The sequence below is a fragment of the Aphelocoma coerulescens genome (genome assembly GCF_041296385.1).
Source record: "Aphelocoma coerulescens isolate FSJ_1873_10779 chromosome Z unlocalized genomic scaffold, UR_Acoe_1.0 ChrZ, whole genome shotgun sequence".
NCBI classification, from domain to species: domain Eukaryota; kingdom Metazoa; phylum Chordata; class Aves; order Passeriformes; family Corvidae; genus Aphelocoma; species Aphelocoma coerulescens.
The window spans coordinates 44,886,635-44,912,318 of NW_027184085.1; the positions used below are offsets into that span (position 1 = coordinate 44,886,635).

The window sequence follows — 25,684 nt, forward strand, 5'->3', positions numbered from 1 at the left end:
CGGCCCCCCGGCCCTTTGTTCCCCTGCTGCAGGGGCAGCGTTGAGGCAGAGCACGGCCCTGCCCGGGCACCCCCGGAGCGCCAATATAAGACATAAACAAGGCAGGGCCGGGCCGCCCGAGCTCCGCCGACCCCGACCCGGGCGCGGTGCGGGCCGCGGGGCCTCTATCGCCGGAGCGGAGATGCGGCGGGGCGGGAGGCGCCCAGCGCCGCGGCCCTGCGGTGCGGCCCAGCTCGGTGCGGGCGGGCAGCGAGCACTCACCCAGGTGAGCAGGCTCTCGCCGAGCTCGGCGCGCTCCAGGCTCTCCACGTTGAACATGGCGGGGCTGCGGGGCCGCGGCCGGGTCGGTACCGCCGGTCCCGCCCCGCCCCGTCCCGGGCCGGGCGGTGGCGCCGACACGTCACCGCGCCCTGACGGAGTCCGGCCGCGCGCGCCTGCGCCCGGCGGCCTCGGGGCGGGGCGGGGGACGCGGCGCGACCCGGCGCCGTCGGGGGGACGGGGCGGGGCCGCGGGGCCGGCGGCGAGCGGCGGCTGAGGTACCGCGGGGGGACGGGCGGGGCCGGACCGGACCGGGCTGTCTGCCCCTCGCAGCCGGCCGGGGGGGCTGGGGAGGGCGAGGGAGACGCGAAGCCCTCCGTCGCAGGCCCGCCGAGGCATCTCGTACGCCGCCGGGCCCCCGAGGGATGCGGGGAGGAGGGTCTGCCAGCCCTTCCCCCGGCTCTGTGTGTGCGTGTGTCTCGGCGCGGAGGAGCTAGTTGGGAGAGTGTCCAGCAGGGCTGGGATCGTGGGTTTGTGAGGATGGTGCACCACAGGCGTTATCAATGTTGGTGTGTAGTGTGGCTTGGCTTCCCGATGGAGTGGCCCCTACAAGGTTTTTTCTCTTTTTGGAGTAGAAAATGACGTTTTACCCACAGACGTTCTCCTGTTAGTGAAAGGAGCAGCCCCTACAAAGCTTTCCTCCTTTTGGAGTAGGAAATGACCCTGCACCTACAGACATTTGACAATCTCAGTATCTAGTGTGGCTTGGCTTGTGCACGGCGCAGCCCTGACGACGTTTTTCTCTGTTTTGGGAGAAGACAGCGACATTAACTTCTTTTCAACAAAGCTCTGCTGTAGTAAATTTAATGAACAGGCAACCTACCAGTATCTGAAGGGGGTCTGCAGGGAAGCCAGAGAGAGACTCTTCGTTAGGAACTGTAGTGACAAGGAGTAATGGGTTCAAACTTAAAGAAGGGCAATTTAGGCTAGATAGCAGGAAGGAATGTTTTACTGACAAGTTGGAACAAGTTGTCCAAGGAGGTTGTGAATGCCCCAACCCTGGCACTATTTTAAACCATTTTGGATAAGCCTTTGATGCTTTTTCCTGGTCTTAAAATCAAGACTCAAACACAATTAGAAGGGAAAAAGGGATTTTACCTTGGTATTTATTTTAAGGATCCTTAGATGCACACCTCCAGGTCGAATGCACCGAAATGCACACCGCAATGTCCCCACCAAAAGATCTGGTATAACATTATAGGTCTTACTAATTAGCATATCTATCAAAAATTCCCCAACGAGAGGCTTGAATGAGCCCCCCTCCCCAAGGAGCCTTCCCCTGGATGGTTCTATCTTAGTTTACAGAATGTGTTCTGGAGAGGACCTTGGGGTCTGGAGCACACTGATCTGTAACTATGAAACTTCTAAAATGTTTAGTCTCCTAGCTGAACAAACAAGTCTAAAAATGTAGGCAAAAAGCACTAAGAATACAGACGTTGTAAAAAGGTATAACGGGTGTAAAACAAAAGGCAAAAATCATCATGACATCACCTTGAGCAACCTGGTCTAGTGAGAGGTGTCCCTGTCCGTGGCATGGGGATATTGGGACTGGATGATCTTTAAGGTCCTTCCCAATCTCTCAACATTCTATGATTCTATGTTACTTGCTTAGCACTAGCTACAAGTGGTAGCTAGGAAGAAGGGTGATTAGACATTGGAATAGGCTGCCCAGGGAGTTGGTGGAATCACGGTCCCAAGGGGCATTTAAGAAAAGACTGGACATGAAACTTGGTGTCATGGTGTGGTTGACAAGGTGGTGTTCAGTCTTAGATTGGTCTTTTGATGATCTCAGTGGTCTTTTGCAGCCTAATTGGTTCTATGTGATTCTTCAGGTGATTCAATTAATTTTTAATCTCAAAGACAAGGAGTCTGTCTGTGGCCAGAGTGCCCTCACATCCTTACTGTGCCCCAGCCAGAGGAACTCTCCATCATGCTGCAAATGGGTCACCTGAGGAGTTTGAGTAACTCTTTCTCAGTAGTGTGTTGGATTTTGGCCTATTTGAAGTTTGCAATGAGAGTGTGTGGCACCATGATAAGTTCTGCAGTTCCCTGTCAGTTAACAACGGGTCTGACATGTAATAACATGGAGCAGCGGGCACAGGGTAACAGTGGAGGGTTGAATAAACGGGAAGGGTTGCAGATGCAGAAACTGCCACTTTTTCCCCATTTTCTCAGAGTTCTTCCATTTAATAAATTAGTAGCATGGACAAAATCTGAGTGCTCCCTTTATGTCAGCTTCTTTTGAATTAAAGAGTATTGTAGAAGCTATGAAAATTTTCAAGTTTTCCCAGGAAAGTACTTTCACACTGATCTCTTTGTATAACCTGCTGTATAAGTTATAACTCAAATCTGTCTTCATTTAAAGGTAATTTTCAGTTTGAGAATGAGTTTAAAATCATAGGAAACTGCACAACTACCAACTTCACATTCCAAGTTTTAAAGTGTGCTTTAAGCATTATGCTCGGTACTTTTGACACACAATGCTTTCACAGGTATATTGCATTGTTTAAGGTCTTCTGCCATATCTTCCTCTGTGTCTCATTTCCCACTCTGCTTTGCTTGTTACCATGAGGTGTAGCTTGTATTTTGTTGACGCAAACACAGTAATGTTTTTTTGCTTGCTATCTATTTTAGATACGAGGTTGTATATGGAAGTAGTGCTTTCTACAATAAGGAATTCTTGGGCACTTTTCCTAAAAGTGATCTGAAGCCTCTTCATGCTTAGCCCAAGTATTACTATATTCTAGTAAACATTATTATAATGAAGTGACAATATTTCTTTTTCTTCCTGTCTGACCAGGAATATCAGGTATCCAAGCTGAAGGCATTGCCCGGCTCTTCCTCATGCTCCTATCTGCATGTGAATTCAGTTCCACCCTCTAGTGGAACTCCATACCTTTCAGTGTGTTTTAGCCTTATGAAGTGATGGAAGACTTTGTTGGGAATTGTTTAACACAAGTTATACATCACCCAGCCAGATATTCAGAAGAGTAATGCTAAACAGGCCATTGAATTTGTCATTTTGCTTCAAGCCATCTGCACGGTTTCAGGCTCAGGAGAAAAATTATTGGAGACATTTTGTTTTCCCAGTAGAATGGTATATTAATCTTGGATTATTTTTCCTCACAGTCTTGCATCTGGAGCTTGCATCTGCATTACTTTTAACTTGCAAAACATTATTGCATCAGCAAAAGTACAATATCTACTTTCCTTTTTCTTCTTTTTTTTTTTTTCTCCTTAGGGAAAAATGTGTCTCAGAGACTGCTGACCTCAGACCTTGCAGAAACCTGCTTTATCAGGCAAGTGCCTCAGTTGGTCTGTTCGTAAGGTATACTCAACAAAGTCATTATTTGCTTACTGAAATTGCCTTCTTCTCTCTTTTGGCAAGACTCTTCAGGCCTTTTCCATTCTCTTTTGCAAAGAGCACACATACACTTGAATGTAGTCAGCACAGTCCTGAAAGCAAAGGTGATTCATGGTGAGCATATAACTGAATATTATACAGCTGAGTTTGGCTGTATTTCTTGTACCAGCTGAACTGATTTGTAAACACAAAGTTGATGCAAACTCATAGTAATGATGCATTAACAGACTGCATGAAATTCTAGTAGGATAATCCCAGTCAGTTTTAACAACGTTCTCACAGAATATGTCTTACCAATTTATATGTTGCTATATTAGATTTTTTTTTTTTTAGTTTCCATTAGTAAATGTGCCCTTGGGATTTTCTCCTACTAATTTTTAAAATATAGGGAGATACTTAGTACTAGAGATTGTTGTGTGTTGCTTTATTCAAGTAAGACTGTGCTCGCAAAAATGACAAGCTAATAAATCCTGTTTCCTCAGAAACAATTTTTCTAAGTACACCATCAATCATTTCCTTTATTTCTCTTTTATAATTTTGTATTTGCCTACACCACTTTTTCAAAGTCCAGTTTCAGTACACTAAGGAACCTGGATAAAATGTATTACCTCAGGATTTAGCTGATTTAGGATTTAGGCTAGTAAACTCATAGCGTATTCAACACTTTCACTGTTCATCATGTGTAGTTCATGCCTGCTGTTGTTAACTGTTTCTGAATGCAGTCTGGGCGTATCTTTGAACTCTTAAAGAAAGAGAGCAGAAATAACTGTAGGATCCAGTTTGCTGAGTTAAATCCATTCACAAAGTCCCATTATCAACCATGGAGAGGGGCCATGACCTGCTACTACCCTGAAGCAGGAAGTAATTAGATAGCTTCTGAGGAGGCAGGTCTCAATTTTTGCCCTACATATATGAATTTGTCTTTATTTTGGGAATTTTTGCCTGTTTTTCCCTTAAATGAAATATGCTAAATTTATGCCCTCAGTATTTCAATATGTTCAGGAGCTGGATTACAGAATAAATATACTCTGTTTTAGTATGCTTAAATTCCTAAAAGTTGGTTTATGTTATCTAAAACAAGCCAATCTTATTAGAAACTTTTTAATACAAATGAAGCCAATTTTTCTTGTTTGTTTCTCTTACCGTGGAAGAAAATTTTAAGGGGTTAAAGCCTTTTTGTCCTTAAGAAAGTGAGACCTGTGGTATTTGACTAGTTGGAGATGAATTAGCTTATCCAGCTTTTTTAAAGGGCAGGGGTAATGCTTTTGCTAATAAAAGGCAACTGGCAAAAGGAGTTGCAGGTTCTGGCTTGCACACTGGCCCACCATCACTGTCTTAACTTTATAATTTTTTTCAAGAGATGTTGGTGGCTGCCAGTACGGCATCAAGAGGAATACACAAAATGAAACTGAAATAAATGAAAACCCAAAACTCCATTTTTCTCATCCTTTTCACTCCCAGCCCATCCCATAAAGGAGACATTGTTATCCAAATTATCTTTCAGATGTTAAGTAAATTTGTACCACATTCACAGAGTCAATACCTTAAGGTTAATAACTTGTATCTCACAGCAGTATTGCTTGTGTGTTACCTCATTGTTTACTTCTCAGACATCAAGAGAGCCTCTTACTACTTTTTCATTATGCTTGTACATTCCTTTGGTAGTGGGTCCTAAAAATCTCAGTGGTTTTGAGAGTATATTATCATATGGTACTTCCCTGATAAAGTCAGAAAAGTTCAAATACTTCAGAAAACTATGGAGAAAATTCTGACTTTGGATATCTGACAGCTGTTTAACATATCGTGGTAAAGAGGTAAAGACTGGATTGTTTTTAATGTCTTTATGAGTCATGGCATAGGGTATTGTTGTAGCTGTGCTTTATGTCTAACATTGAAAGTCTTAATAATACTTTTCAGAGCTGAAAAATTAAGAAACAGTACATCCACACTACTGTATGTCTTAATTCCCTCACATTTCAATGTGATTCGTATGAATTTCCAAGAATAAAAGTCGTGGTACTTGCAGTATTGCTCATTATAGGTCTACTTTTTTTGCTTAAATCTGCATGCATTCTTCGTACAAATTTCCACAGAGGGAAAAATTTAACTTTTAAAGGTCTGTAGATTCTTATTTGAAATGTAAAAAAAATAGTGTTACTTTCTGTCAGTGATCGCTCTGAGAAAAACTGATAATAAACAAGGTAATTTTCTGTTCAGATGGTTAATTACTGACAGATTTACCAATAAAACGGTATTATGTTACTGACAGTAGATTGCATTCCTTCCTATTGCCAAACCTTTTGTGGACAGTTTAGTCTGAGGTTGTTTACACTCTCCAGCTATCAAGAATCCTCGTGGAGATAAACCTGATCCTAGTCTACTGGGATGCAATATCAAGCTGTAACTTAGCTAGCCCAAATGGAATGGAGGAGTAACTCCTTGTCTTTTTCCTCTTTCTGTATTGTTTTACATGAAGCAAGTGCCAGTAGTCTGAACATGAGATGAAATGAAACTGGAATTTAAGATTTGGGCTTTGTTGTTGTTGTTTTTAATGTAGGAAAAAGGCCCAGCATTTTTGTCAGTTTTTTAGACTTCACAATTGGTATTTTTAACATTCTGAAGTTAATTGTATAAATTCCAGTTTTGATGTGAGTATTGTTAGATGTGGCTTGGTTTTCATCCCCTCATTGGAACACAGGGTGGAGTTATGCTTGCATTTAAGAAAGCTATCCTTGTGAAATGGCTGAAAAGAGAAAAAGTCTTAAGTATAACCAGAAATAATTTATCAGAATTTAATCTATTTTCAATTACTGCCTTTTTTTCCCGAAGTAGTTTTATACATTTGGTACTTTTCTAAGAGCTAGTGTAGACAGGAATTAATTTCTTGTATTAAAAAATAGAAACAGAGCAATAAAAAATTCAAACCTTCTTTGCAATTATAAAATGAAACAAAGTAACATAAATCTACAGAAAAGAAAGAAAAACTTTAAAATAATTGAATGTCTGAAAATCCTGTGGTGTAGAACCCAGATCTGAAAATGATTATATGAGGAAAAGGTTGATGAAATACTGTCATTTATTTTTTCATAATCAGACAAATGTAATGGATCAATGGATGGAATTTAGTATGAACCACACTAACTTGCTCTTGAATTGCATCAAATTATTTACAGTGACTATTTTAGGAGTGATTAGATATATGTAATAAAATCTGATTCTGGAAGTCTTCTCTTGACACACACTTGGTCTTTATCAAGGCTGGTTGTCTCTGAAGACTGTGTCTTCATTACATTATTTAAGAGCTAAATCTCCTATAGCTTGCTTCTTAGTTGTACCAGCTGAAAGAGCAACACTTGCTAAACACATGCACTGTGAGGTGAGATCTCTTAAAAGCTATTTTAGTACTGTTATCTAGCCTATCATACATTCAAACCACTGCAGACGACTCCTTGGCTGTTATGGTTGCACTTGAAGAAACATGAACTGCAAGCTTCCAGTTCTAGGTATTTTGTTGGAAAACATTCCAGACAGCCTTGAAATCAGAAAATAATTCCTTCATCCTTCAGTCAGACATTTTTTCTATTAATGTATTTTAGCTTTTTCCTCGTAGACACTGCTTTTTTAACATGCTATCTCAGAGATAAGAGGGGGAGGAGGAGGAAATTGTTACTGTCTCTACTGAGGCTTGAATTCAGAGAAAGTATGTATTGGTTCTTTTGAAGTGATACCCTTCTGTTTTGTAGTACCTAGTCTACACAAGTCTTGTCAGCTCTCCTGTGCAATGATCTTATTCAGAAAAAGTGCTGGAAGTAATGAGAAAAATGTACACAGCACTTGCTGGCAGTCCAGAAGCAGCGAGTAAATTAAAATATGAACAACATGAGCATTAAGCATGGATAGTTTGTCTTGTCTAGAATTCAGCGATAGCAGCAGCTGGGAGTGAGACTGAGGCAGAGATTCCACTCCCCCGCTATATAATCTTTGCAGTATTGATATGTAAGTGAAAACAAAGTGTCTCTGGGTGTTTTATGCAGAGAGAAAGACTGTGCAACAATTTCTCTTGGGTACTATGCTTGTGTCAAAAAGGTTCTTGGGAAAGTCATGTATGTTCCAAAATGAAGGGCTGAAGTAGATACCAGTAACTGGCATTAGGTGCAAGAAGGAAGAGGGGTGAGGATCTGTGTATTTAGTTTTCATGTTTTGATGCTAACTTTGGCACCTTAGTTTGGTATTTCAGGAAAAGTGGGTGAGCAGAAATGAAGGCAAGTAATGAATGCAGTAAGTGCTATTAATGGTAGGCAGATAAGAATTTAGAGTGTTGTTGCAAGGAACATACAGAGAGGGAAGAGTTGGGGTGGATGTCTTGAAAGCTGTTCAGGGGAACTGATTTAAATTGCTCTGATATTGGTAATTCATGTGTTGTTTTCAAAGTGCATCAAGCAAGCAGTGACAAAGGAAGTTCGAATGTTAGTGTAAGAAACGCATTCCAAAGGTACAGTTAAATCATCTGTATGTCTCTGACACAATAGGTATTTCTAAAAAAAAAGCCAACAAGCCAAAACCCTGTGTAATACTTAATGGGATGTAGTTGTTATTGGCATTTTGGTATATTCTAACAGAGCTGATGTGGAACAATGGAGGAATTATCACATACCAGTTCCCTGGCATTTACTTCTAGTTTTGTTCTGAGTGGTCAACCCAGAAAAAACTGGGACAGAGTAAAAATTAGTGGACTGATAGTTAAGGAGGAAAAACATAGGAATTGAAGACACCAGCATGCACAGTTGTGGAAAGTGGCTGTCTTAGAATGATGTAGTGAAAGAAAGGGAAGCTTCTTCAGGACTGGATATGCAAAGAAATAAAGTATACAGGCAGGTAATGTTGAGCTAGGGAGGCATCACAGCACACCTACCCGTCCAGAGCCTCAGCACCAGGGAACTGCTGCTCAGAAAAATTCCACGTGTTAACCTCATGGCTTTAACTGTAGGAATGTAATTGTGTAACTAGCTATGCAGAGAAATGCTGTAACTCCTTGTGTAGGCCCATGTTCCTATGTAACACCTTTCCACAAAGACTGGTCTTTTGTTCATTAGTGTATATGAAACATGTGTAAGCATTGACCTACTTTAAACATGCCTGTTTATGAGTCACTGGTATTCCACCTTTGAAAGAAGCTTTCCAAATACTATGACATAGTTGCTTGTTGAAAGCTGTAATTAGCAAAAAATTGGCTATGGTTACAGAAATAATAGTCTCAGTTCAGACTGGCACACTTAGGATAACTTAGTTTGTTGTTTCACTTCATATATGCTTCACTATTCCATTTTGGTTTTCACAGTGAAAGCCCAAAAATACGACAAGAATTAATGAAATCTCCCCTTGTTCTCCATGAGTTTGCTCTGCTCTCATGGTACTTAATTACACCACTTACACTTTTTAACAATACTCTTAGAATGTATCAGCTCCTCTTGTGTTGCTGCTACAGAAGGCAGCTCCCACAAATGTAAGGAAGCTTGAAAAAAGCTCCACTGCTTATACTAGAAAAAATCTGGAGGGTGAGAGTAGCTCTTTTAGGGAAAAGATGACGCTTTTTTACTAGCAATAGACTGGCATGCTGAAGTCTTGCCAGGGTAGTCATTGCAGGTATCCTCTAAAATCCTGATGATTTGTACTCCATTTCAGTTTTGCAATTAATTCAGGGCCAGAGGGTGTTTGGTGATGTTTGCTAGACAGCAAGGTTTAAATTAAAAATGACACGTGAGCTATGAAGTGTAGAGAAACACTGATGAAACTTGCAAGCTGGTCTAGGAAACAGAAAATGATACCAGTCCTACCTGCCTTCAGAAACCAATACTGGGATTTTATGTCAGCATCGTACGAGAAATACTTCAATTGTATATAGACACAGCTTCAGTATGACTTTCCATGTCATTTGACAGAGTTAGCTTCGCCCTTCTGATTTCATAATATTCACAGCCATAGTTCATTTCACTTCCTGATTGCAACAGGAATGATTCAGCAGTGTGTTGGAAACTGTTTTATTTTGCATGTCTCCAACTGTAGGTTAGTGCTGTAGGTTAATAAATGTTAGCCTTAGTCATTCTGGTGGCTAAAAATATGAAACAAATATTAAACAAGTAAGCTAAGGAAGCCTGATAATACTGTTTTTCTTTTAAGTTTTTCCCATGTTTCCAGCTAAAGGTTGGTAATGCACAGAAAACACAAATGAAGTTTAAAATGCACTGGGAGATTCCTGTGTATCCAAATGAGCATTTAACACAAAACACAAAACCAAAATGTCCTTGTTTCTTTATTCACATAAATGGGGAAAGTTAAGTTTCTGTGTTGGCTTAGCCTGGCAGGAATGTCCTGGTGTGTAATAGCTAAAATTCTTGGTAATGCAGAGTCATTAAAATTTTTTTCAATAAACACTCCTTAGAATATGGCCAGTTCAGTAATGACCTATTCCTATGCAATTTGTCTTAGAAAGATTTCCAGATAAACTATCTGACTAATTTTTTTTTTTTTTTAATCCATAAATCATAACACAGTTATTTAATATTTGTTTACTACTGCACAAGACCTCTACAGCAAGCTCAGTGTTTGGTAAAAATGGATCCGTTGCTTCTTTTTTTACCACTTTTTTCCCCCAACAATGACTGTTCTGTTGCTTCAGGAATTTGTTGTATATATGAATAGATGAGTACACATATTGTTTGTAACTATGTTTAAAATGTCTGTGCACATATGTTTTAATATATGTATATGTATATATTTCTTTTTATATTTTAGAGCTGTGATGGCCAGTCACCAAGCAGAAGTTCAGAGTTTGAAGCTAGATAATGATTCAGTTATAGAAGGAGTAAGTGACCAGGTACTGGTGGCAGTTGTGCTCAGTTTCACTTTCATTGCTGCTCTGGTATATACGCTTTTAAGGTGAGAATGTGTTGACAGGAATTAGTCAACATACCTGCATTTATAAAAATCCTAACTTTCTTGACAATTTTTTGCATTGGTACATAAAAACTGTGATTTTGTGGCAGGAGGGAAGCGACTGTTAAGATTGCTTGCTATGTTTAACTAATTGTTTGGCACAGCTAGAATCAAAAGTGGAGTTTAATTCTTCCTTATCTTCAGATAATTAAGCTGAATAGTGTTCATCATTCCTGAAAATGGTTATATTCACAGTCTGTATGGCTGCTGTGTCACATTTGGTTAAAAAGTACAGATTTGTCAACAACTCCAAAATTAAAATTGGAAATATTCCTCCAATGTGTGTTCTAGCTGCAGTCTCTTTCCAACAAAACAAACAAACAAACAAACAAACAAAAAAAACCCAAACAACAAACAACTAACCAAAAAAATCCCCAAATCCAAATAAGTTGACTGTTTTGTTTTGTTTTTTTTAAATTAGTATGCTGTAAAACAGTGGACTTCAATATTCATTCCATACAGGAAAATGTTAAGTTCAGAATTCATGATCAAGTCATCTGAGCTTATTTTCATTTCAGAGTTTTTATTTGCATCCTAAGAAATATCCTAGCCTATGTGTTTTGGTAAAATGAGCTTCAGATTGGGTCCTTTTATTTTATTTTATGGATGTCCGTAAACATCTGAACACAGGACAGTTGTCAAAACCAAGAGAACTCAATTTTAGTGACACATTGGCATCATGAAACTTACTGAAGAGGATATGTCCACATGAGTATATTGCTGGGGTAGAGTTACTTGAGAGCAAGCTACAAAATAAACTACAGGTAGAAAAACTTGGTTGGACTGCAAGGTGGTGCTGGTGTTGAGGACCAGGAGATCACAACGGAATCTTAAGAAGTGCATTCACTTCACCTTGCCTTTTTTTTTCCTGAAGCTGTTTCAGTTACTCAGATTGCTTTAACAATGCCTCTTTTTCATCTGCTCTGTTATGATTTCTCTACCCCTTATATTGACATTTTTTTGGCAGTTGCGACTTGAATTTTAAGTGTTTCATTTGAAAGTGAACATTTTATTTTTGAACTTTAGAAAGCCAAATAAGAAATATTAAAAAAAAAAGTAAGTGGAACAAGGGTCAGCAGTTGGCAAGAGTAGCAGGAGTTCAGTCAGAATTAAGTTCAGGAAGATGATGCATCAATTATGAAGAGTTTCTTAGGGAGGAAGATAAGGCTAGTTATTGACTACCTCCGCAGTGTAATGAGGTAGGTAAAAAGCGTGACTGTGAATCCTGTTACATACCTTGATGGTTTATTTTCTGGAGGGGCAAACAAACTGAAAACACAAAGCTTCCAGGCTTTGGAGGACGGCATTGTATGATTCGTGGCCAGTGACAGGACTTGAGGAAACACGTGAAGCTGAGTCAGAGGAGATTTAGGTTAGATATCAGAAAAAAGTTCTTCACCCAGAAGGTGGTTGAGCATTGGAACAGCTCCGCTCCCCAGGGAAGTGGTCACAGCACTGGCCTGACAGAGCTGGAGATGTGTTTTGGCGATACTCTCAGGCACATGTGTCTTGAGAGCCAGGAGTTGAACGTAATGATCCTGATGGGACCCTTCCAAGTCAGCATATTTTATGACTGTGATTCTATGACTGATGACTGAAAGTCTTAACAGTATCCTCTTAGCTCCCTGCTCTGCCTTCTGGTACTTTTTTGAATTGTCTGTATTCAGCAGCACTCTTCATCTACTTCCTTTGTATTGTTGCTATCAAAATCTGCGCAGTATGCTAGAAAATCTGTACAGTACAATAATTATAGTACTTTAAATTTATTTAGCACTGAGGGAGAAAAAGAGTGTTTTCTTTTTCTTCTCTGGTTACCTTAGACAGTACAGTGATCTTTGTGTTCCTTATACGGTGTTCATTATGCCAGTTTTTTCTTTGCCTTTCGTGCTTCTGTATCAACAGAACGGGAATACCTAAGTTGGGTAGGAACAGGTCATGGGTAAGTATACAGGAAAGAAAGCTTACAGTAATGAATAGTTGCAGGAACTGAATAAAAAGGGCAACTAGGAGCAAGGAATATGTGTTGCAGTAGATTTTAGGGGGCAGAAGCAGAATATGGAGAGAACTGTTAAGGGATATGGTTGTTTCACTTGTTTTCGGTTGAAAGAACTCAATGAAGTATCACATCAAGGCTTCATTCATGCTTCTGGTGGAGAAACTTGTGAGCCATAAATAACATGTAACAAGTTGGAGATGCGTAGTTCAGGCACTGTATGATACTTTTGTAAAGCCTGTATTCTTTTGAGTTAAAATTTTGATACAATGAAGCCACATATTTTCCATGATCTTTTAAACCGGTGAGTAGGTTGTCATATTGCAAATGAGGTTGTGAAAATTCAGTGTATCCAGCAAATTAAAAGAAGCCTGACCCTTTTAATTTCCTACAAGAGATTCCCCATTTGTCCTAGATGACTTACCTGTTCCTTGTTTATGGATCTACAGGTTTAGATCTTTTAAATCTCATTTTTCTATCCATCATATGGTTTGATTATAAGATCAATTCAGTATTTTCAGGAGAAGTGAGATCTTACTCCTTTGAAGTTATCGGTGTCCATCACTGCACAGTCATGCACCAGTCCCCTTAAGTACTGTCCCTCTCTTTCCATGTCTGAGACTGCACACTGTAAGAGTAGGCAGCCTTCCTCCTTCCAATAATAATAGTTTGCTGGGGCCCTCTGTGGTACATAATACAATCTTTCCACATCATGGGACCTTTTTCCTCAAGTTTTGGCATGCTAGCAGTCAGAAATGGGGCAATAAAAAGCCTTTGCATCTAACTTTATTTCTTTCTGGCTTGTGTTTGATAATGCCTTTAATTACATGGCACCATGCTGATTTTTATTTATTTCATTTTCCTTTTCACACTAATTGCATGACAGATGTTAAGAATTTGATATGTCCTGAGCTCTGCCTGTCCCTTCCTGAACATTGCATGGTTTTCTGCTACCTCACCATCTTATGCCTAAGTGACAGTACATGCTGTACCTCTACAGCTCTACAAATGCTCCCGTGATTTCAGCATAGTACATGATACCAGGGTAAGGTTCATATAAATGAAGACTTTCAGTAGCAAATTTGCAATTAGTTGTTTATGGAGAAATCAGAATAAACTGTCTTAAAATTCACACCTTCCGTTTGTGTGTGAATCAAATTGAATTTCAATATATATCAAACGTTCTGGTAAACTGAAGTTGTGAACTATGTTAATTTTGTAGGTTCTAAACAGAAAAATACTTTTATACATATAACATTTATGACAGACAGCATCCACAAAATCTGATTCATGGAGACCAAGGGTGCGTAAGAAGGGTTTTAATATAGCCTTCCCATCATATAACTTCGTATGTCACCCACATTAGTGTTAAATAGATTTGGTTTTTACAGATAGCCATGTAAATATTAGCATGAAAACTATGGCACTTGTCTGTTTCTCTTTGAAGAAAGAATGAAGCAGACAAAACGTTAAACATAGAAGTAATGGAATATTATGATTGCCCACATTAAATGAAGGAAAATATTGCAGAAGCTCCTAGAGCCATTGAGGAAATTACATGATATAACTGCAACCAGGAAATGTCCTAAAAGTTCAGCCAGTCATGACAGAGGATCAGCTTGCCTCAATATCCCTGGAAGCATTGCAACCTGTTTTTTGATTTAACTTTTAGTTCAGGATGGATGAAAATAACCTGAGTTAATCTTGGCTGATTTTGTACACTATGCAGTTAGAAATGTGTTTCCACAAGCCTTAGGTAACTATGGGAAATAATTGCTCATATTTATAGAACGGTAGCCTTATTCTCTCCCTTTCTCACTCCATGAAGAGTCTTCTGTATGAACTGACATTTCTTCAGTCTTTCTCTAATGTTTAAAAAATGTGGGCAGTAGTTCTGATTATCTTCTGAACTTCCTCCAACTTCTTTATGTTTCTATGCATTTAGCCCAAAATGGAGAACAGAATCCAGCTGAGACCTCAAGAGTCCAGAGCAGAATGTATCATCATTGAAATCCATGAATAAATAAAGCATAAAAATTCACATTTTTTAATGTGGCTGTTGACTCGTATTTATCGTAACTCAACACCTCTTGATTGTTGTCATCACATTTTTAATTTAAATTCTGTCCCATTGTGCTTTAAAATTTCAAATTTCTAATACATCCATCCTTCTTTCTTCAGTGTGTCCCTTCCCAATGATTCTTCTTGGCATATCTAACCTGTAGTTTGCTTGCCTGTAGAATCTTTCTTTTTTTAAAAAAGAGTGATTTTGAAAGAGTGGTTTCTTTTTATATCCAGTCTGCTGATAGTTACATAAATTCAGTATTCTAAATGTAAGTTTGTCTACCCTTTCTTATGCAAATGTCATGTAGCAAATAAAATTGAAGTGATTAGGAGGTTTCAACTCTATGACTTAAGCAGTGAGTGAAAAACTAGTACTTTATGGGTAGACCAACAAATAAGAAACTAGCAGTGGAGACAGAAATGAAAACTATTTCTGCAATAAAAAAGCTTTCAAGCAACTTCATTTTTTGTAGGTTCATGGCTTAATTTTTTCTCAGATTAAAATCTAGTTTTAACATGGTTTAATGATTGGTTATGGAGTCTCTGAAAAATCTTGCTGCTGTACAGCTTTAAATGCCCAGAGTAACTTTAGGATCCCAAATAAATTCCTGTTTCCTTAAAAATTTGTGTACTTCCTTTAAAATCCTTTATAGCAGGAAAGAATGATATTTTGCCCTTTGTTCAAGTTTCATAATTTGTTTCAGTGGGTTATTTTTCAGTGTTGATCACAGGGTTTTTTTATTGCTTATATTTCCTTTCACAGAAATGAACATCAGAACATACATCCAGAAAATCAAGAGCTAGTGCGAGCTCTTCGTCAGCAGCTTCAGACTGATCAGGTGCTGTGCTAAGTGTTGGCATTATTCAGCTCTGTGATGTGGGGTACTGTAGCATGCAGAACTCTGAGGTTCTGGAAGAAGCTGATCTTGATAGTTGTGGCAGCTTACTTACTGTACAGAGGCATCCTTGAAATTCATCAAATAATGAGATAATGTAGCTTTTTTTCAATGGATGCTTTAAGTAATTAAAACTAAATATTTGGCTGGTTCTTTTTTCAAAGATCTTTTTGCCACAAGGTGGAGTATGTTAGGTTATGCTGTGTGCTTCCTGTAATGTTCCTGGGAACTTAATGGTAAAGGAAAGGAAATCTGGAGTACAGTTTGCTGAGACAAACAGGGGTTAGATGTTTAGAATGATAAACAGCGTGTAACAGAACAATGGCACAGCAACAAGAGCCAGGCAACAGAGTGAGAGAGGAACTTTTTAGCAAAGCCTTTAGTCACAGGACAGGCAGCAGTGGTTCTAAACTGAAAGAAGCTAGGTTGAGATGGGACGTAAGGAAGAAATTCTTTACTGCGAGGGTGGTGAGGCACTGGAACAGGCTGCCCAGAGAATTTATGGATGCTCCATCCCTGGAAATGTTCAAGGCAGGGTTGGATGGGGCTCTGAGCAGCCTGGTCTAGTGGAAGGTGTCCCTACCTATGGCAGGACAGTTGGAACTTAGTGATCTTTAAAGGCCCTTTGAGCTCAGATTATTCAGTGATTCTATGACTGCATCCGGTTTGGACAGGTGGAGTCTAGGCCATACTTTTGGAGAATATTGAGAACAGTCTTTCATCATGATAATTCTTGAAATAACGACAGTGCATATTTTTGTGGAAGACAAATATGGCAAAATGGGGAGAAAAACTATTTCACGACAGTGACATATACAAGTTGATATGTGTTTGGGCTTGGAAACACTAAATGCTGCAGCTGGTAAGCAATGCAGTTCAGTTACTTGGCTCTGGACAGAACTACTCAGGATAATGAAGTAACAATATAGATCCGAGTTTGTTATTCATGCTCCAGCATGTCTAACCTGGCTCAATGTGAAGGACCAAGGAGGTTCTTTCTTTGTGGTCTTTAACTGGTTTGAAGCACACACTTATTTAACAGATGAAGGGAAAATAACGCTCTTGGCACAAAAACTCACTTGTTGAATCAGTGCATTTAAGTATGTTTGATTTTTGCATTTAAATATATTTCTCATTTCACATAGTTCTTTATTTGACAGTTGGACTTAATAGTAAATGAATTCCATTTTATTATTATTTTTTAGAACTCAGTAGACTTACATAGAATAGTATCTCTAATACTTTACATTTTCCTGTTGTTCCAGCAGGATGCTTCTGCTGGTGATAGGCATCGCTTCTATACAGATATGTCCTGTCCAGTGTGTTTGCAACAGGCTACATTTCCTATAGAAACAAACTGTGGACATCTCTTCTGTGGTAAGCAAGCAAAGCTCCTAGGTGCAAAGATAAAATTAGTACAGAAATATAAACTTTGGCACTGGTACAGGTGTCCTAATTCAAAGCTTTGTTTGCTTTTAACTGTTTGTCTTTTTGTCTGCATAAGAAATATTTTTTTATAAATAGTCGAGAAACTACGTTTATGAATAAACAGTCACTTTAAGATTGTGCTGCACTGTTTTCTATGCCATAAGGAATGAAACTGGTTAATTTTAAAATGTCAAAGAGTACAATTTGTTTCCAGTTTGGTAAAAAACTGAAGAGTTTGAAAAACATTTGGAAATGTACCATTTAAAAAACCTGTTTTAGAAAGAATAAAATAATCTTTATCTCATAGAATATTGTTTTCTTGGAAGTCCTGCAGAATTATGAGTAAGTTCAGAGTTGATTAAAGTGTTTGGTTTTGGGTTTTTTTGAGGCCATGTTTATATATAGACACCCTATGTAGCATTTTGCTTCCTCTCCTTCAAGTTCCCAGTAGGATTCTTTCACTGCATTCATCTAGTTTTATGAAGTATGTCGTCCATACCATGCCTACTTGTTTACGTGAAAAAACAAGGAAGTTTGGAAAACAGATAAAGTACTCACATTTTTATGTTTGTCTTCATCTGTTGAAACACTGATGATAAAGCCAAGTTTTTAGGATAAATTTTACATCTCTTGACATTTTTGTGGCTTCTAAATTTTAAACTGATAAAAATTTTAGTTATTTGCTTCTTCACTTAAGGAGTAAAAATTTGTGGTGTTTTCAGGAAATAATTACTTAAAATTACTGATCAGTTGAAGCTATCTGGGATTTTTCTCATTAATAGCATTGAATTTGAACATGTTAGTTCTTGGTATCTTCAGTGAATGCTTATACAAAATTACATCGGAAAACGTGGATTTAACCTAACTGCGTATATACACTTTCTGTTGTTTCCCTTGGTGTGTAACATATTACTTCAGGCAATGTGTTTTTCACCTCAGGAGTTTAAATGAGTGTCACTTATCTTCACCAGGTTCCTGCATTATTGCCTACTGGAGATACGGCTCATGGCTGGGTGCCATCCGCTGTCCAATCTGCAGACAGACGGTAATATTTTAAGTCATCGTGGGCCTGTCAGTTTGGCTATGATAGCCTGCCACAAGGCACTTACATGTGAGCTGCAACAGTGAGGCTGGCAGATAAAGAAGTCTGAGAAACTGAAGAATGTAGAGGGATATGTGAGACAGGAATGGTGGGCATTCAGGTTTTCCAAACTTTTTGCTTTGACAAATGGCTCAAAAAACTCAGATTGTTCCTGCAACTCAAACATAAGTGAACTGCACTGATAATTCAGCTCTTTTTCTGTGAGGAATGTATGAAAACAGAAAATTGTGAGATTTTAACTATGATCCTTTCATGCTTCCTGTTCAAGATGCTATTTAACTTCTTTTACCAGAACTTATATCTGAAAGGCTTGGCTGTTGTGGTAGACTGCCAGTAGCAGCACAGGTTCCTGAGAAATACCCTGTCCCTTCCTTCTCTCCCTACCAAAACACCTATCCATGTCAATTTCTTATTTTGGCCCTATTTTTAACTTGTATGTATTATTAATTTCATCTTTGTAGAGCAAGCATTAGCTTACTTCCTACACAACTTACTTATATTGTCAGTTTGAAACAATGTTCCTGCAACTCATTAAGGCTTAGGATCTCTGAGTTTGATAGTGTATATTTTAACAAAAGTACATCTTTATTTTAACAGTGGACAAACTACAGAGCTATTAACTTCTGATGAATTATATAACTCATGCTTTTGCCCTCCATTACATCCTGCTTTGATTGTGTGTATCAGCAGGACAAATGACTGTAAGAACACAGTTGAAGGAAAGAAAAATAGATATGACTGGAGGAAGAATTACTAGGTTTAGAGTGTAGCCAGTGAAAAAAAAAGACACAAATAAAGGTGAGGAAAGTGGGAAAGGGGAAAATAAGTGATTTTTTTTGTGTCTTTTCTTACATATATATTCATTACCTTCCTCTGAGTAACAGATATATTGGGTGGTACTGCTTGCATGGTTATATATTCATTCTCACCCTGGTTTATAAGTGGGGAAGAGAAATATGTGTACATGAGGAACATGAGTCATACAGGAGGTTTGTGGCAGAACCAGCAGTTAAATGTACATTTGCTCATGCTCTCATTTCTAAATGTGACTGCCACACAGATTTATATTCAGTCGCCAGGTATAGAGGAAGCTTTTGAAGACTGTAATAATTACAAGGGCTATGTCTTCCCTGTTTCCTATGTTAATCTGCATTTTATGCCTGCGCATTGCTTCCAAATAGAAGTCTCAAGTTTTCAGCAACTCCTATGCAGAAAGATAACATGCATAAAGTCATATTCACATACATCTTATTTCTCTATGTTTGCATGAAAGTTAACCCAAGAGCAGAATAATCTGTGCTTGCAAAAGAGCTGAAGGCTAATATCTTTTTCTGTTAATTCATCCTGGTGTGAAGATCCATATGCAAAACTATGAATTTTGCTGGATGTTTGTTGTCATGCAAGGCAATTCTAAAGATAGAAGAAGAAAGACCTCATTGATTGCTTTATTTGATTTTCAATTTAGGAAACAAAATTAGATTAATTTGGTGAATTAACTTTGTTCTCCAAATCATCTGTCCCACTTATGAACCATAAAGCATTTAGGTGTTTAGAAAAAAACTATAATCTTCTCTTAAAAGGAAGGTTCTTGTGCACATTTTTTAACAATCTCCTTAATATTCTGTGAGGAGCTGTAAGCAATTAATTAGTTAAAACTTAATAGCAGTATCCATGCTAGTCATTTTCATTTATTCTCTTATTAACTATTCAAGTAAACCAAAGGTTTTTCTATGTATTTAACTGAAGATGAGTGTTTAACAGTTGCACATAACATAATCTCCCTGCTGTGCCTAGGTAACACTGTTCTTACCACTCTTTGGTGAAGATCAGCAGGGTGCAACCCAAGTGTTTCAAGATGTTAATGATTACAATCGAAGATTCTCAGGACAGCCCAGATCTGTAAGTTCTGGATAAATTTGGGTGGAAGTCAGTGATGTCAGGAGAGTTTGAGAGCAATTTTTTTTGTGATTTTTTTTCCCCCTTCTTTTTTTTTCCTTTCCCTGGGATATGGGTTTTCTCTTCCTGATGCTTAGGGCCTAGGTAACATTTTCTTTAGGAAATTCCTGTTTATATGGTTAGATCAAACCCAAGACCTCAAAATTATTATTTTGTCATTTATGAGAATGTATGAAAACTTGAGTTTTTGTTGTGAGGGAGCATCTAGTAAGTCTTGAGTTTTCTGTTCATGTGTTAGGTTGGTTTTTAGATATGAGTCATTATTTTGAAAGGATCAATAATTAGTCAGTAAAAATACTTAATGAAATACATGACCTGCAAGGAAGAATATTTACTTCATTAATCTCTTTACCCTGATTAAAAGAATCTGAATCTGAATCTGTGCCTTTCCCCTCACACAGCTATATGCTGTCTTGATTTTTAAATTTTCCTCCTCTTTTATATTACAGTCTTTATTCTCTGAGTGTAGAAAACCAGATTTTTTTTTCTGTAAATAGATAAAAGGGGTGGTCAAAGTTCTACAAATGTTAGAAAGACAGCCTTGTGAGCGCATCTCCCGTGTGCGTGTCCTGTTTCGCAAGGTGAAATGCACGCACACGCATACTTAGTAACCTCCCTCTTTGTCTTCATTTGTTACGGGATTTGGATATAGCAAGAAGATATTAGCAATAAAAATGAACAGTGTAAAGAAACAGAAGAGAGAGGGATGTTTTTCTAAACCACAAAATGTGTGGGTTTTGGCCAGAAGAGATTGAAACTACCTTCCAGGCTCCATTAGACTTTTCTGTGAGCTATGCCTAGTCCCCAGTAACCTGTCTGGGGGGTGCCAGAAATCTGGAGGTCATGCCAGAAATCGGCACTAAAGCCCTAATTGGACTAGATAAATTGTCTTTGATTTATACACAGTGTTACCACATAGAAAAATTCTTTCTCAAAAACTTTTTCAGCTGTGGTAATAACTCATGTTAATGGAGTTTAATGGCTCTATGTATAAACTGTGTACCATAGAAGGGAACCAGTATAAAAAAGTTTTAAAGTTCACCCCTCCCTACTTGTCACAACAAAAAACTGAGTATTTTCTATTGAACAGTCTCTCACTAAGCTGACAGAATCATAGCAAAATGGAAAGGAGCCAGAAATTGATTCATTTAAAGGTTCTTTAGTTTACTTTGAAGCTTCATCCATCCTTTGGAAACTTGTGTGAATCACTGGTTATACACCAGGAGAGGGGGTACTGTGTTTCTGAAAAACTGTAACCTATTCTGCTTTACCTATACCAAAGTTTGTTCTTGCAATCCTTGTTTGTCTTCCATTCTGATCAATATTTCACTCCAATTAACCTGTTTGCTGTTTCTCACTTTCCCAGTCATTTGTTTTCTTCTATTAGTAATTTCTTTTCCTTCATAATAGTTGCCAATATATGTTCTAGTGATGTATATTAAGTGTATGCTTTTCATTATAGAATAACAGTTTGACTGTTTCTTGAAAACATATATAGTCTAAATCTGACTTTCTACCCAGTAAAACTAAACTCATTAACTCTTCCTGGATTTTGTTTTAATTCCTATAAACTGACAGGTTCTAAGATGTAATGTAGTTGTAGAAATTTCAGTTGAGCATGGATGAGTTGCTGAAGCAAAATACTAACTTTTGGGTTCTTTCTTTATAGATTATGGAAAGAATTATGGATCTTCCCACTTTATTGCGGCATGCTTTCAGGGAGATGTTTTCTGTGGGGGGCCTCTTCTGGATGTTTCGCATCAGAATATTCCTCTGCTTGATTGGAGCCTTGCTGTACCTGGCTTCACCTCTGGATTTTCTTCCTGAAGCTCTCTTTGGAATTCTGGGATTCTTGGATGATTTCTTTGTCATTTTTCTTCTGCTGATATATATCTCTATCATGTACAGAGAAGTGGTAACACAGCGTCTAAATAGATGAAACGGACAAAAGTGACCTAAAAGCAGAGTCAGTTGTGGAATGTTTTAAAAAGAAAACTATAACGTGAGTATGATATAGCAAGGTGCCTGTGTATGATTTCAGTAGTAACAATTTCTTAGCTGGTTGTGTTATACAAACATAAAGGGTTAGTATGTGGTGATGCTTAACTGGAATCTTTAATTTGTGCATTACATATGCTTCATAAGGATGAGGTTAGTTTTATAATGTTGTAATAAACCACCTTCGTCTACTTCCACCTGATGAACAACTGTGTGTAATGAAAGCAGAAAACACTTTTTTTGGTGTGTTGTGCTTTGTGAAAAAGGAGTTCTAGCAAATGACTTCAAACAATAAGCTGGTTTGCATAATCTAGGTGTGTAAGAAAATTCAGAAGTTCTTCACAGTACAGTTATCATGGCTAAATTGTTTGATGTCTTCCTGTTGTGGGCTAGAGTTTTTTGAAATAAAAGTAGCTTTGTTTGTCTCTGTGGAAGAAGAAACCCAAGGAACCACATTACAATTATCACCCTGCTGTTTGCTGTTGTCCACATGCTTCAGAAAAATAAGGATAATACCTTGATATTGCTTGAACTGCACTATGTACAGTTGCATGCAATTTATACCATTTTACTTTTATATTTGGGAATATACACACAGTATCTGATCTACATTGAGAAACCAGTATTATGCATGTCACGCTCATTAGTGCTCTATTTTTTTAACTGAGAGCATGGTTTTTCTCTTCAGACTTTTTTATTTGGTAAGTATGTATCTTGGAAGCGGAGGTTTTGTGCTACTTTGGGTCAATGCAATATGTCTGAAATGCAAGTTTGCATTTCTGTAGATGCATTAAAACATTTGGCCAATTGGAAAGGACACTCAAATTCCAAATAGTGGTTGAAAAAAAGAAGTCGGAACTGGATGTTTACACTACATGTACATATACTTGTATGTGTACAGTGTAGATGTCTACCCAAATGTACACTCTGCAATACATGTGTACTAAACAACATAGATACTGGGGTGATTTTCAGTTGGAGTTTTCTTGGTTGGTTGGTTGGTTGGTTGGTTGATTTGGATGTGGATAGAAGAGGTTCTGAATTACCTTGAAAAATAGTCTGTGATAAGGGACCACAAAAAGATCTTGAAAATGTTCTCAAAAATACCTGGGTATCATTAAAGCTGATTTTTTTTTTCATGTTGAATTTGAGCATAGGCTGTCATAGCTAAAATACTTTCATTTTGAGCAATGATTGCCACTAGAAAGGTCCAGGATATGACAGATCATTGTACTTTTTAGCTACAGGAATGACAATTGCAATTTAGCTTCCTGAGTACTTGAAAGACAGTGAATTAATAGGTGATTCTTTGTGTGTTTACATATATGGGGTGAGACTTACAATGAAAGGGACCTTTTCAGCACTTCTGTGTTTTCCCTGTGCAGGTGTCTTTCCACAGCTTCTAGCACTTAGGCATGTGCAGGAAGATGATAGAGCTGAAACCTCAGGTGTCAGTCATTGAAGATGCAGATTGTCCTTCAGTGTCAGTGCTCTAAATGACATTCATTTAAAACTAAATTCACTGATTCTTCATTTGAAAATTTAGTTTTGAAAATCCAAGGACATTTTACAAATGAACTGGAAAGCTAAACTTTTCTTTGTTGCTGTTTGTTAGAGATAGGCAGGAAGAGAAAAGGGAAGTGAAGCAAGGGTTGTAGAAAGAGAGCTAGAGAGAAAATGACATTTTTGGAAGTAAATGATAACTAACTTCTCTTGAGCATCTTGGTTGAGCTTTTCCCATTGTGTTGGCATTGCTAATGTATGGTGAGGGTTTAGTGGCTACCTCAGTTAAAACTCTTTAAGGTATTATTGAGTAAGGGTGAGATATTCATAAGCTATTAGGTGCATTTACAAGTCAAGATATTAGTTTAGGATGTTACATAAGACAGGATTTCGCAGTTTGCTGTAAGTATTTTTGGTTTGGGGTTTTTTTTTCCCCAAGAAATCTAGCTGAAAACAAACCTCAAAAATTCTTTTTTGATTGAGTAAATTTAACATCCCCTTTTCTCCTGGAGTTTAAGTTGTAGGTCTGCTTAAAGAAGAGTGTGAACTGCTATTGTAGAGTAATTGGCATCTGTTCATGGAATTTGTTGATCTAGTACCTCATCCATACTCTATCCAATGATTATAATTTTCCCCTGACTCTATAAATCCGGAGTAGATATAGATGCACGTGAAGCTGCTCACTGATTGGTTTTCTTTAAATTTCCCAATTCCGTGTGAACTCTGAAGTTCTGGAAATACCCATCCCATCTAAGGGGATCCTGTGTATCTGAAATCATACACAAACCACATCTGAAAGATTATATGAAGTTTCCCCATGTTCTTTTACTTCAGTACATTTCTGGTAGCCAGAAGGGTTTCACTCAGAGGCTTCTGCTTATTTTTGAGTATTGAGTAACCTTGTAATTTTAAATTCAACACATTAAATGCTTGACAGAATTAGGACTGTTCTTTTCACTGATATGCGTGCTTGCTTGTGGATATTTTTTTTTAGTCCTGCAAGCCAATGATAAACAGTATTATGACCTGTTCAGGCCTTTTTGTGTAATGTGAAGATGCATCTGTCCTGCAACATCTGGCCGCTGCTCCTTTACACAAATCTGAAATAGCTATAAGTGAGCTATCTTGGGTACTTAGCTTGAGCTTAACCTAAGGTCTAGAGCTCCCAAGAAGCTGCAGATTAAAATATGAGCATGTAGTATTCCTGAACTGTGTGCTGCCAAGTTGTTCTGGCAGCAGTGTGAAAGGTAAGGGTTAGGGCTGAGCACTGGCTTCAGAATGTAAAGGAAATACATGATGCTGTGTGCAGAGTGACTGCAAACATCACTGTGGTTTTGTCTCCTGAGATGGGGCAGGTGTGTCACTAAGGGGGGAAAGTTAAAAAAAGGAAAACTATAGCAGGAAGATGTATGGGGATAAAATACAGTTCTTAAAAGATCACAGGGTCGCCAAAAGCTATGTGAAATATTTGATTGTTCTAGCAATATTAACAAAGAGGAAAATAAAAATTATACTTAATAGCTCTTAAAAAATAACTTGTAGCATCTTGAGGCCTAATGATCATCGCTGTATAGAGCGATCCATTTCTGTGCTGTTCGTGTGCCACACCATTGATGTCTGTGAGGATCAGGCAGAACGGTGTGGTTTGGGGATACAATTTTGCCGTAAGTTTAATAGAACTGTAGCAGTGTGTTATACTAGATTTTTAAGACAAAAGAATTTAAAACTACTTGTTGTTACTTTTAATGATAATAAATTGCTGTTAAAGAGATTCTCTTGAATTATTTTATTTTATTGCCTACCTGGATGCAATATTATTTCCCCTTTTTCCACTTCCACAGGTTCAAGATTTAAGTGTGGTGTCCCGCCCTTAATGGGAAGGGAGTACTCAAGATTTGTAGATGCTCATGGTCAAAAGGAATGACAAAAGTCAGAGGCTCCACAAAAGCTCACAAAGTTCTATTAGTAAATGACATACTTGACATGGAAATTGGTATAAGTTAGTCCCTGATCTCCTCTATGAACACATGGCACTGGCTTTTGAACAGAGGGTTAGGGAGAAAGGGGAG

At 38.2% G+C, this 25,684-nt stretch overlaps 2 protein-coding genes across 9 annotated transcripts in view; one reads left to right on the plus strand and one right to left on the minus strand.

Annotated features, from left to right (window-relative positions):
* The window catches only part of HOOK3 (hook microtubule tethering protein 3), an 89,946-nt gene extending 89,533 nt beyond the window's left edge, over nt 1-413 (minus strand). For both annotated transcript variants that reach the window (XM_069001568.1, XM_069001567.1), the window contains exon 1: nt 262-413. In XM_069001568.1, coding sequence (XP_068857669.1) covers nt 262-318 — 57 coding nt within the window. In that variant the 5' untranslated portion in view covers nt 319-413. The remainder of the gene's footprint in view (nt 1-261) is intronic.
* On the plus strand, nt 149-25,384 carry RNF170 (ring finger protein 170). Of its 7 annotated transcripts, none has more exons than XM_069001575.1 (8): nt 149-265; nt 3,560-3,646; nt 10,475-10,618; nt 15,496-15,571; nt 16,897-17,005; nt 18,028-18,101; nt 19,953-20,057; nt 21,784-25,384. In XM_069001575.1, the coding sequence occupies exons 3-8, from the start codon at nt 10,482-10,484 to the stop codon at nt 22,051-22,053; spliced, it is 771 nt and encodes a 256-aa protein (XP_068857676.1). In that variant the 5' UTR covers nt 149-265; nt 3,560-3,646; nt 10,475-10,481; the 3' UTR covers nt 22,054-25,384. The 7 variants fall into 7 exon arrangements, with proteins under 7 accessions (XP_068857676.1, XP_068857671.1, XP_068857670.1 ...); XM_069001570.1 differs by having other exon boundaries at nt 150-265; nt 3,560-3,617; XM_069001569.1 differs by lacking the exon at nt 149-265 and adding an exon at nt 475-536 and having other exon boundaries at nt 3,560-3,617.
* Nucleotides 25,385-25,684: the final 300 nt, after the last annotated feature.

Bases quoted from the DNA above. Each gene is read 5' to 3' on its own strand.
- RNF170 (XM_069001575.1), top strand. From the start codon at position 10,482: ATGGCCAGTCACCAAGCAGAAGTTCAGAGTTTGAAGCTAGATAATGAT. The intron at 18,102-19,952 runs GTAATATTTTAA...TGCTGTGCCTAG, and splicing joins GTCCAATCTGCAGACAGACG to GTAACACTGTTCTTACCACT. The intron at 20,058-21,783 runs GTAAGTTCTGGA...CTTTCTTTATAG, and splicing joins TCTCAGGACAGCCCAGATCT to ATTATGGAAAGAATTATGGA.